This window comes from Papilio polytes, unplaced genomic scaffold (genome assembly GCF_000836215.1).
Source record: "Papilio polytes unplaced genomic scaffold, Ppol_1.0 DF821956.1, whole genome shotgun sequence".
NCBI classification, from domain to species: domain Eukaryota; kingdom Metazoa; phylum Arthropoda; class Insecta; order Lepidoptera; family Papilionidae; genus Papilio; species Papilio polytes.
Window position 1 is genome coordinate 687,390 of NW_013527248.1, and position 12,005 is coordinate 699,394.

The window sequence follows — 12,005 nt, forward strand, 5'->3', positions numbered from 1 at the left end:
ATGGCAACTTATATATCTTACTAATGTTATAAATGCAAAAGTTTAGATGGATGTAAGAGTATCCTAAACTGCTGAACGGATCTTGATTGTCAGATGTAGAGGATAGAATATTAGACGGAAGAACAGAAGCCAAAAAGACAAAAGCCTACAGAGTCAAGGCCGAAAGTTAGTTAGTAAAATAAAATTTAAATACATTAGATTTAGAAGTTCCACTAACCATGTTGTGACTGAGGTCTGTGTGCTGTTCTACACCAGGTTAGTAATGCACAAGCACGCTCTAGTCTCAGATGAGCAAAGGTACCACTCCATTCTGCTTCTCCTACCACACAAGCGGTACCGTGATGCATTATCTGGTACACAACAACATCATCATCATAATGCCTTCCATAGCGAGCTGATGTTCGACCTTTGAATAAACTATCACAATTGTGTGATTGTCGATTGTTTCGCAATCCAACTGTTTAGTTGCACAACTAACGAGTAGTGTACCTTCAGATAAGGTCATAGGAATCAGACTAAACAGTTCTGCGATAGTTTAGTCAAAAATGCGTTCTAAAGACGCTTGATAAGACTTTCCACTTTTAATTTAATGAAATTAGAATCTAATCGATTTTTACAGTACTACGGTCTCTTGTTAGCTTTTGTAGCAATCTTGGTTAAAGTTAGGATTTTCGTTGTTTTTTTAAATAATTACTCTACTTTAACAAGGGTAACTTGGCTTCAAGTTACATTAGACTTTAAGTTGGATATCTATCATACTTCTTACTTGTAACTTAATATTATTAATGCAAAAGTTTAGATGCATGGATATTTGTTAGAGTTTGTACCCTAAACGGCTAAACGGATCGCAATGAAATTTGTCAGAGATGTAGAGGATAGTCTGGAAGAACATATAGGCTACTTACTTCTGTTTTTTTTTTAATTATTCGCGGACGGAGTCTCGAGGGAAAGCTAGTAATATTATAAATGCGAAAGTTTAGATGGATGTTTGTTAGAGTTCGTAGCCTAAACCGCTGAATAGATCTTGATGGAAGTTGGCATAGATGTAGAGCATAGTCTGAAAGAGCACATAAGCTTTTGCGAACGTAATTGCGAGCAACAGCTAGTCTTGTATACATTGCGATGTTCACAGTAAACACATTTACCTGTAAAACATGTCTATCCATTCTTTCTCCATTCTGTGGCGCGAGGGGGAACATGGTAACTCCGTGGTCGTGCGGTAGAGGCTGCACGGGGCAGTATCCTCCCCCCTCTAATTCGTATAGAGCTTCATTCTCAAACTCCCCCCCACTGGTCTTCTGTGACGGCGCGAAGACCGGCTCCTCGCATGTGGTGATTGCTGTTCTGAAGGTAGACGATGATTAATTAAGATTATAGTAAGATTGAACGTGGATGGCTACAAAGGTACAAAGGCTACAAAGGGTCTACCTCTAGGTAGACCAAAGAAAGTATGTACGGATTGTGTGAAAGAGGATATGCTCAAGAAGGGAATGAATTTAGATATAAATACATGAAAGAGCAACACACACCAATTACTCTCCTACTCTCTTCTAGAAAAGTAAGGATAAGAGGAAGTGGGTTTGGAGCACAAAAATGCATATGATAGAAAAATTCCTTGTTCTGTGGTCTTTAAATATGTAGATGTCTGGCCAACTTTTATACTTTTAGCAAAGTGGTCTTCAGATGAAAGAAGTTTATGTTGATCACCTTAAATAATCCCCGAAGACCGGCTGCGTGGTCCTGGCTAGAGCATATCTGTGCTGATGAATACTCGCGATGTGGTCCATCACCGCCTGCGTGCGGTACACCTTCTCCAAGTTGACCAGACCCTCGGGACCGACCCGTCTCCAGCCCGGCTCCTGCTCACCTTCCTCGTCGAATGACGCTATGTACTGGAAATTGGAACACATACTAAATTTAGAGAAATTAAGGAGTAGAAGGTCAGCATGCTATAATATTTATTTTTATAACATAAGGTGGCAAACGAGCAACCGGCCACCTGAATCCGCCAAAATGGCGAAGCGACCGCTGTCCATAGACATCCGCAATTGCAGATGCGTTGCCCACCCTTATCCGACGGAGGAGAAGACGCACATAAAGGGGACATTTCCTTCCTATGCATCTTCTCCATCGTCAAATCCACTTCCCTTTCACATTCTCTCCTTATAAGAAAAAGGTGGTAAAGAGAAAGGGACTTAAATTAGGCCTCCAGCACCACACTCATCAGACGAATCACGGATTTGCTTCCATTTCACGCCTGTCTTCTGTGTGGTCGTGGTATTACAGGGGGCGTGCCGGCCCTGCAGTGCTAACATGTCAAAGCGGGCACTAACACACATGTTATGAGGAGGGATGAATGTAACAAGAAGTTAGTTATGAGTACACCGGTAGAGGTAGACAGAAAGAGATGTATTGTGTGAAAGGTGATATCAAGAAGAGAGTGACTGAGATGACGTATGATAGAGTTATTTGGAGGAAGAAAACCCGCGCAAACCCTACGAAAGTAGAATAAATTAGGGGAGAAGGTGACTAAACTTCATTTAGAAAAATTTGACAGAATTCTGGATCCATATAAAAAACATTGAGAGACACAAAGTTGGAGCTAATAAGAAGGTGTCTTTAATGTAATACTAGCTGTTGCACACGACTTCGTCTCCGTGGAATTAAAAAATCGGCCCAGTAGTTCTTGAGTTATTTCAATACACAAATATAAAAATACAAAACTTTCCTCTTTATAATATTAGTATAGATAGAAATTGAGGCCAAATATGCTAAATGGTTTAAAATAAACCAAATTTATAAACAAAACTCGCTTCGATTACGTTAAGTTTCCCGCGTAGCCACTTACTCTTTGACAAACTTCGGTCTGCAACTTACCGCAACTTACCACTTGTCTGTCGCTCTCGGTAAGTCTCGGATCTCGTTTACAACTGCTCCTCATCGGACTTGTTGTTGTACTCTGATCGATTTTCTTACTCTCCCTTCTGCTGTCTTTTCTTGGTGGTGTTCGACTAAAAAGATAAGTCGCGCATTGACTAAACTATCGCACAACTGTTTTGTCGCTTTGATTCCTATTATGGAGGTTACTCGATTTTTATTCGTGCAATTAGTTCTACAACTAAAAATCGAGTAGTCGAATTGTCGAAACAATCGACAATCGCGTAACAGTTGTGCGATTGTTTTGTCAAAGGTGTGCTCCCGGTCTTAAGGAAATAATCGTCTCGCCTTTTTACGGTCACTAAATTATTGTTAATGTCGAGGTATCGTCCGAAAACGTTAGCGAAAAAAGGCCTATAATATGCTCGTCTATGTCAGCTACCCTCCAGTGAAAGTGTTTTTTTTTAATAATAAAAGTGAGCAGCGGCGACATCACCGAGGTGGTCAACGACGCCCAGACATCCGCAACACCAGAGGAACTACAGATGCGTTGCCGGCCTTTGACGAAATGATAAGCTCGCTTCTTGAAGGACCCTAAGTGCCGTCAAAACCAGCCTAGTCGTTTTGCATATTACCCAATAAGGTGAAAAGACAGACAAAAAAGTTTAAATGCAACTGATGATCAAGGCAAATACTTTTGAAAACCGTATTTCTTTTCGATATACGTACAGACATTCCAATTTTAAATATTTGTATTGAAAAAATTAACAAAGTTTACCTTTCTTCTTTAAGTGAATCTCTTTTGAACTCTCTTTTGTGTGTTGGAGTGGGTGTAGAGGTGACAGAATGGCTGCTGGTCAAAGATGGCGTTGTTGCCAAAATTTCTCTAGAACAAAACATTATTAAACATTAACATATTTTAATAAAAAGTCCACTAAAAAAGTTACTTAATGGTTTAAAATGCCAATAATTAAATCCACAAAACTAGTATTCAATAAAAACTCGATTTAATATTTTATTAAAATAAATATGTTTTTATAAACATTACGTAAAAGAACGTTGTATTTCCAGTTTTTTCATTTTAAAAAATGAATACTGTCCACTTATAAAATGCGCTTGCATATTAGAAAAAACATTGCATTTTTTTTCTATTTCAACGGCCACTCGCATTTATAACCGGCCAGCTAATGGCGGGAACATTACTAAAAAGCGCGCGAACAATGCTCACAGCAATTACACAGATTAAAAAATAACACAGCAAAGAGTAAATGTAATGGAATTTCTTGATTAATTAAAAAAATGTTTGCTTAAAAAATACTCAATCCTTAAAAACAAACATGTAAATTATACTAATATTATAAATGCGAGATTTTAGAAAGTTTAGATGGATGTTTGTTAGAGTTTGTAGCCTAAACGGCTGAACGGATTTCGATAAAATTTGGTATGGATGTAGAGGATAGTCTGGAAGAACACAGGATACCCGCTTTTGTTTTTACTTTACTACGAAAGCTATAACAAAAATATATTCTAAGAGACAGCCACAGACAGAAAGCATTAAATTTTTAATTGAAATTGTAACTAACATTTTAAACTAGCTTTTGCCCGCAACTCCTTATGGAATTAAAAAAAGTGGCCAAACCAAATGTGTCAAGCAAAGACTCATCAGAGTACGTGGAATTGTTTCCAATGGACGCCTGTCTTCTGTGTGGTTTTATTTCATTGCGACGATGTTAAAGCGGGCTCTACAAATGTTATAGGAATCTTACCTTAATTTCCTAAGAAAAGCTCCAAAGAACGGTATTAGTCTGCATTCAGGCATAGCTAGTGCTCGGCCCAGGGCGCGCTCGTATTCCGCTGATAACAGCGCGGCGGAGAGGAAGTCCAAAGCTGGTAGAGGCTCATCGGATACGGTGAACCAGAATGCTTTCAACTTCTTGGACCTGGAAAGAGTATAGGAAAATTAACACTTCATCATCATCATCACCAGCTCACTATACGTCCCCACAGAGAGGCACGGAGCCTACCCTAAGTTAGTGACTAGGACATAGTCAACCTGCACTGTGGGTTGACTTAACACATATCTTTGAATTTCTTCGCCGATATGCATCACGATGTTTTCCTTCTCCGTAAGAACGTCAGGTAAATTATATATACATGTAAAAATTCGAAAATCACATTGGTACGGCGGGATTTGAACCCAAGACCTGTAGATTACAAGTCAAGTCAATTTAACACTTGTTCTTATAGAAATAAGGTATGTTATTGTATGTAATACTTAAAGATTAATTGAGCTATTTGGAGATGATAGTACACACAATTATGATAATTTATACTATTATAATAAAGCGTAAACACACACTTCTTTGTTGCCCAAGATGTCAGCAATTACAGCATATATTTGAATAATTCTTTTTTTCATAAAAGCCCTACACTTACGTCACGCTTTAGGATATGTATTTTCACGCTATTAAACTTAGGGAGTAAGTTTTGGATAAAGACTCTGATGTGGGAAAAAGACCATAAGCTGCTGTCAACATCAAAGAAGCAAGGTTGCCATGTTTTGTCAATCATGTCACGTCATTTTTACATTTGCAATTGAATTTGGCAATTGTAAACAATAAAACATTTATCATAATTTCATGCGAATGAAGTCGCCCGAGAACAGCTAGTTTTGAATAACGAATAGCTTTTGCCCGCGAATCCGGGCGTGGAATTAAGAATAAACAAAAGAAGCCTATTTCTTCTTCCAGACATGTATGCCTCAACGAAATCCGTTCAGCAGTTTAGGCTACATACTCTAACAAACATCCATCTAAACATTCATAATATTAGTTAGATACTAGTAAGATTAAACTAGCTGTTCTCATGCGGCTTCATCTGCATGAAATTACAAAAAAAATATTTTATTGTTTACATTTATCAAATTACAAATGACAACCTTGCTTCCTTGATGTTGGCAGCAACATGTGGTCTCTTTCCTACATTAGAGTTTTTATCCAAAATATATACCCCATATGTTTAATGGCGTGAAAATATATAGCCTAAAGCGTGACGTAAATGTAGGGCTTTTTATTAAAAAAAAGAATTATTCAAAAATATGCTGTAATTGCTGACATCTTAGGTAACAAAGAAATGTGTGTTTACGCTTTATTATAATAGTATATATTATAAGGTCCACCAATACTACAAATATATACTTAGTTATTTATTTCAGTAAGTTAATAACATTTGGTACATTTTATCATTGAAAAACTAACATTTTTAAATAATTTTCTCTAGTAATAGAATGAAATGGAGACATCTGAAAAAAATACATTCAAACAAAAAAAAAACTCGAATCCTATTCAAATTCAGAAATCGTATTTCCCTAGTCAATTTCATTTATTGTGTAAAAAAGTCAGGGAATGGAAATAAATTGACCCATATCGATATTAACACCCTTTTACAGAGGTTAGCAAACTTCGGCTTATAATAGAAATGTCATAATGACGTGACATGATGACAAATGGCAATCTTACTGTTTGATGTTGGGAGCTTGTAGCTTATGATCCCTTTCCCACATCAGTGTTTTTATCCAATTTATTTACCCCCTAAGTTTAACATCGTGAAATTAAGCCTAAAGCGTGAAGTAGGGATTTTTAATAAAGAAAGAATTATTCAAAAACATTCTGTGATTGCTGACTTTTTACGTCACAAAGTAGTGTGTGTTTATGCTTTATTATATTGAGTATAGAAATATAAATATAGAATTGATAACCTTCTTTTTGGAGTCAAAGTCAAAATAAGTATTAATTTCAAAGTGTGATAAGCATATCCTTTTTTGACCGACTTCCCAAAAGAAGGAGGTACTCAATTCGTCTGTATGTTTTTTTTTATGTATGTTACGGCATAACTCCGCCGCTAGTGGACCGATTTTGATAATTCATTTTTTATCCGAAAGGTAATGCTTGCAGGTGGGTCCCATTTTTTTGTTTGATTTTTGGAGCTAAAGACTACGACGTAGTTAAATAGTTTAGCTCAAAATCGCGCGACGAAATTTCGGGTCATTTTTGCTTTCTTTGCTTACGTAGCCTAAACTATAAGACCTACATAAAAATGATGTATGGAAGAATTGTAGCCCTTTAAATTTGCTAAATAAAAGTCCGCGATAGCATATATCAATGTCAATGTAGATTCATTACTTAAACGTTACTATACTTTCAATTGTCAATTGTTATGGTAAAAATGTGGAAAGCAATACGTAGAAATATCACTGCATACCTTGGCTGACACCGACTTCAAAGTAATAATAATTGTACAATATAGACAAAACAGCTACAATAAGGTAGGTTTACTATTTTCAAGGTATTATTTCGTTACTTTTTAGTGCACTGTTTTTTTTGAGAATATTTTGTTTTTAGTGTATTTTGTTTGGAAGTCGGTTTTTTTTTTATATTCTTGGTAGAAATTCGTCCTAAAAATGACACTTTTAGGAAAACTATAAATGGAATGACTTGCTACAAAATCAATCAGATACGAAAGTACTGGAGGTCACAGTTTACAATAAAAAAATATAAAAACAAACAAGGTTGTATACCCCTGCGTTAGTCGATAGTTCAGGCCGTACGGGGGAGGAAGAAAATGCAAGATTAGTAGCCCGCGGCACGCGCTCGCCGTTTCTAACGTGGTACTGACACTTCTAACATAGATGTATTACACTGGATGCGTCTTGCACACCTGTGTCATAGAAAATAACAAAAAGCATACATTCCGGAAAGGTCGTGTGAAACTGTTGTTAAGTTTTTAATCATACTAATATTATAATTGCGAAAGTTTAGATGGATGGATGTTTGTTAGCGTTTGTAGCCTAAACGGCTGAACGGATATCCATGAAAATATGGCACAAATTTAGAACATAGTCTGGAAAAACACATAGGCTACTTTTTATCCCGAGAATAGTTACGGTTCCCGTGGGATTCATAAATTTAGTTTTTTAATGTTTACTCGATCATTCTGCAACGGTTCAGCATATCTTATTGAAATTTGGCACAGATATAAAAGAAAGTCTGGAGTACAAATGTCCGGTTCCCGAGGGATACGTAGCTTTTTGTAATTTATATAGTTCGTATGTCTTATAATACCACGCGGACGAAGTCGCGGGCAACAGCTCGTATATTACAAGGTGGCAAACGAGCAAGCCATCGGAATCTGCTAAAATGGCGAAGCGACTGCCCATAGACATTTGTCATAGCGGATGCGTTGCCTACCCTTAATCGATGGAGCAGGAGACGCACATAAAGAGGATATATCCTCTTCCTACACGTCTCCTCCACCAAATCTATACTCCTTTTCTATCCTATTTTTATTAGAATAAGGGTAGGAAGAAAAAGAGACTAAAGTTGACCATCCGGTACCACACACATCAGACGAAATGCGAAATTGCTCTCACTTCACGCCTGTTTTACATGACCGCAAGTGGAAAAACGTCTATGGATAAAAAGTTAGTATATTTCTAATTTGCGCTAAAACTGAATTGAAATTTCCTAAAGGTTGGTACTATAAAGATATCGTTTCCAGTTATTCTTTATATCAATGTTGGCATTTCTCCTGAGCGTAGTAATTCCAATCTCACTGTAATTGGCAATGTTGGGAACGATTCGAACAAAACATTCTAACGAATGATACATTACTTTTAACAGAGTACGATTTTACGATATCGATTCTTAGCTTGTAAATCGATTTCATCATCATCTCCTCTGCCTTACCTACTCCCGTAGGGTCGACGCACCGGGTTTTCGTCCTCCAAAGCATTCTATCATCCGGCATCTCAGTCATCACTCCCTTCTTGATCATGTCACCTCTCACGCAATCCATCCATCTCTTTCTAGGTCTACCTCTACCGATGTACCTCCACATTCATAACTAACATCCTTCTTGTTACATGCGATTCATCCCTTTTCATAACATGCCCATACCACTCTAACCTTTTACTCCTTATTTTTTCAACCACAGGGGCTACTCTCAAACTTCCTCTAATATACTCATTTCGTATCGTAGCTTGTAAATCGATAATCGAATTTTTATATAAAACCAACAGATACAATAGAACCTCGATAACATAAAAAGCTCTATAACTTCAAAAAATAATATGTTCCCTTCTCATGAGAAAACCTCTACAACGTAGAACCTTGATAACTTAAAACCTCTATACCTTAAAGTATTTTGTGTTTCCCTTGGACTTTAACTTATCGAGGTTCTACTGTAATACTGTAGATGTATCCTTGAAAACATCGAAAAACGAATTAGAAATGAAAATAAGACGAATGAAGATTGATACCGGATTTTACAATGTTTAAAATTTTGTTTCCCACTTCCACTATATGTGCTTTATTGTGAACTAGTTGTTCCCGTGCGACTTAATCCGCATAAAATTATGAAAATTTTATTTTATTGTTTACATGTGTCAAATTTTCAATTGCAAATGTCAAAATGACGTGACATGTCAATCCATGGCAACCTTGCTTCCTTTATATTGGCAGCAACTTATAGTCTCTTTCCCACATTAGGGTTTTTATCCAAAATATTGACCCTCTAAGTTTAATGGCGTGAAAATATATCCTAAAGCATGTAAGTGTAGGGCTTTTTATTAAAAAAAGATTTATTCGAAAACATGCTGTGATTGTTGACATCTTAGGCAACAAAGTGTGTGTTTACGCTTTATTATATTAGTATAGATATACTCTGTGACAGTCCAGTAAAAAAGACGAATCGATTAACAAGATAATCTAATTCATCCAAATGGATTAAATCCATAACACTAGGTCATGACAATGATACTCACATATTAAGCGCCCACACATTTTATAAACTATCTGACAAATGTTTAGACCCGCTTTGATTCCTATGAGCTTGTATGGAGGTACACTACTCGTTAGTTGCAACTAAACAGTTGAATTGCGAAACAATCGACAATCGCACAACTTGCTTGTCGATTGTTACTTCGAAAGTAATACCCTCATCAGTCGGGTTATAAAATAGTTGGACATCACTAGTCCGTTATTTTTCAAAATGGCTGCCGTATCTCGAAGTTAATTAACAAAACAAGGCAATGTTTTTTTTTTATTTAAGTAAGCCAACATTGAGTGCGGATTTAGAAAATGTTTTTAAATTCCCCGTTTGTTTATTCCAACTGAATCAAGTAACGAGTTAAGATTATCTTTTGAATGAGTCTACATTTTAAAATGGAATTCAAAATGAAACATCGGTTCGGGTCAAAGAGATTCAAATACATAGAGTAGGCATAGTTGACACTTCACTTGAAACTTTTTCACATTAGTGTGTCAAAATAAGATAGATTAGTTTGATAAATGATGCATATGAAGTATCGATTTACTTAATGACAGGTATCGTAGTGACGAAACACGCAGCGAACAATTATGAACTATCGATATTCGGTTTAAATAATTATCGAACTCAACTAAAATTATTATTTTTGAGGACTAGTTTATAGGACAATTCTAGTATTGATTGTAGTGCTGAGAATTTAGCGATGTCAGAAATATTAGCGAAATCCAATTCTATTACGTGCGGCTGTAGTAATAAATATTTATTTACTCTCATTATTTGTAATGGTCATTATTAATTTGAGAAAAGAGTGTTCATTTTAAATTCTTAAGTTATAACTATAAATCTATCGATTCCAACTTCTATAAGAATAAAAATCAAAAATCGATAAGATTCATGACTGATTTTACACAACCCGTCCCTACTAAATTTGAAATGAATTGTCAAACTAATCTAAATTATTTAGACAAACTATAACGCTATCTATTAATGTATCCTCAAAACATGTCAATATAAATAATTTTATTTAAATTAATTGCCAATAGATGTCACTAAATAACATTTAAATATTAAAATTTTATTTAGTAACACTGTTTAATTTATTTAATAACTAGCTGTTGTCCGTGACTTCGTCCACGCAACATTAAAATAAAAATATAGCTTATAATACGGGGGCTATGTCAGGTACCCTTCAGTGAAAGCCTGGTTCAAATCGGTTCAGCCGTTTCGGAGATTACCCGGAATAAACGCGGCTTGCGGACAGACAGACAGACAATTTTTTTAAATGCGTTTTTCGTTATCAGCAATGCAAATACATCGTCCCGAAATCTGGATTTCTCTTTTGATAAGATAATAGACATTCCAATTTTATTATATGTACAGACAAAAGATGGCGCTTATTATAATTGTATAATGTTTTATTACATGTCAATACAAACACGAGGTGGCACTTGACAACTGATACCTTTCAAAGAAAATACCGATAGAATTTTTTTTTCACTGCCTTGTCTATATATTGTTTGAATGTCTGCTTTACGTACACCAATCCCTTTGTTCGGATAATGAAAAATAAAACCAAAATAACCCGACCTGTGTTCGCAAACAGAAATATACGGCATGCTTTGATGTCCAATAAAAATAGAGAAATGCCTCGCTGGCCAGTATAACCCGACAAAATTGAATATGTAAGTACAATCGCGGCAATCCGCGATGTTCCCAACAGCAACTGGCTTGTTTATTGCAACAAAAACTCCGCCTTACAAGAAACTAATTAGATAGCAGTATTGCTTACTGCTAGGGATAAAAAAAACTAGCCGTGTAACACTAACCGACTTTTTTACAGACACATTTATAAGCTGCGTTGTTTTTTTTCCATCATCATCACATACGTCCCCACCGAGGGCCTAATAATCATCAGAGCCTAATAATGGGTGACTAGACCATAGCCAACCACGCTGCTTTGCGGGTTGAATTCACACATATCTTTGAATTTCTTCGCCGATATGTGCAGGTTGCATCACGATGTTTTCCTTCACCGTAAGAACGTCGGGTAAATTATGTACCAATGAAAAATTTGAAAATCACATTGGTACAGGATTCGAACCCAAGACCTGTAGATTACAAGTCAAATGCCGCTAGCCACCGACGCTCCTGTTTTTCTTTGTTCCCCGTGTTTCAGAATGTTCAAGCGAGAGTAGCTATTAAAGAACACCGCCAGTTTCCCCGATAATACAGTTAGGGAAACTGACGGTGTTGCAAAATCAGAGGGGTACACTAACCAATAGGGACCAGCTTTTAAATGTGTA

The 12,005-nt window shown here is 36.3% G+C and overlaps 1 protein-coding gene across 1 annotated transcript in view; it reads right to left on the reverse strand.

Moving 5' to 3' along the window:
• The window catches only part of LOC106107515 (1-phosphatidylinositol 4,5-bisphosphate phosphodiesterase epsilon-1-like), an 85,115-nt gene that overhangs the window by 24,373 nt on the left and 48,737 nt on the right, over window positions 1-12,005 (reverse strand). Inside the window, exons 5-10 of the mRNA XM_013288390.1 lie at window positions 4,644-4,817; window positions 3,656-3,763; window positions 2,888-3,011; window positions 1,708-1,892; window positions 1,146-1,344; window positions 218-350 (exon numbers count right to left, since the gene is read on the reverse strand). Of these exons, the coding sequence (XP_013143844.1) occupies window positions 218-350; window positions 1,146-1,344; window positions 1,708-1,892; window positions 2,888-3,011; window positions 3,656-3,763; window positions 4,644-4,817 (923 nt within the window). The remainder of the gene's footprint in view (window positions 1-217; window positions 351-1,145; window positions 1,345-1,707; window positions 1,893-2,887; window positions 3,012-3,655; window positions 3,764-4,643; window positions 4,818-12,005) is intronic.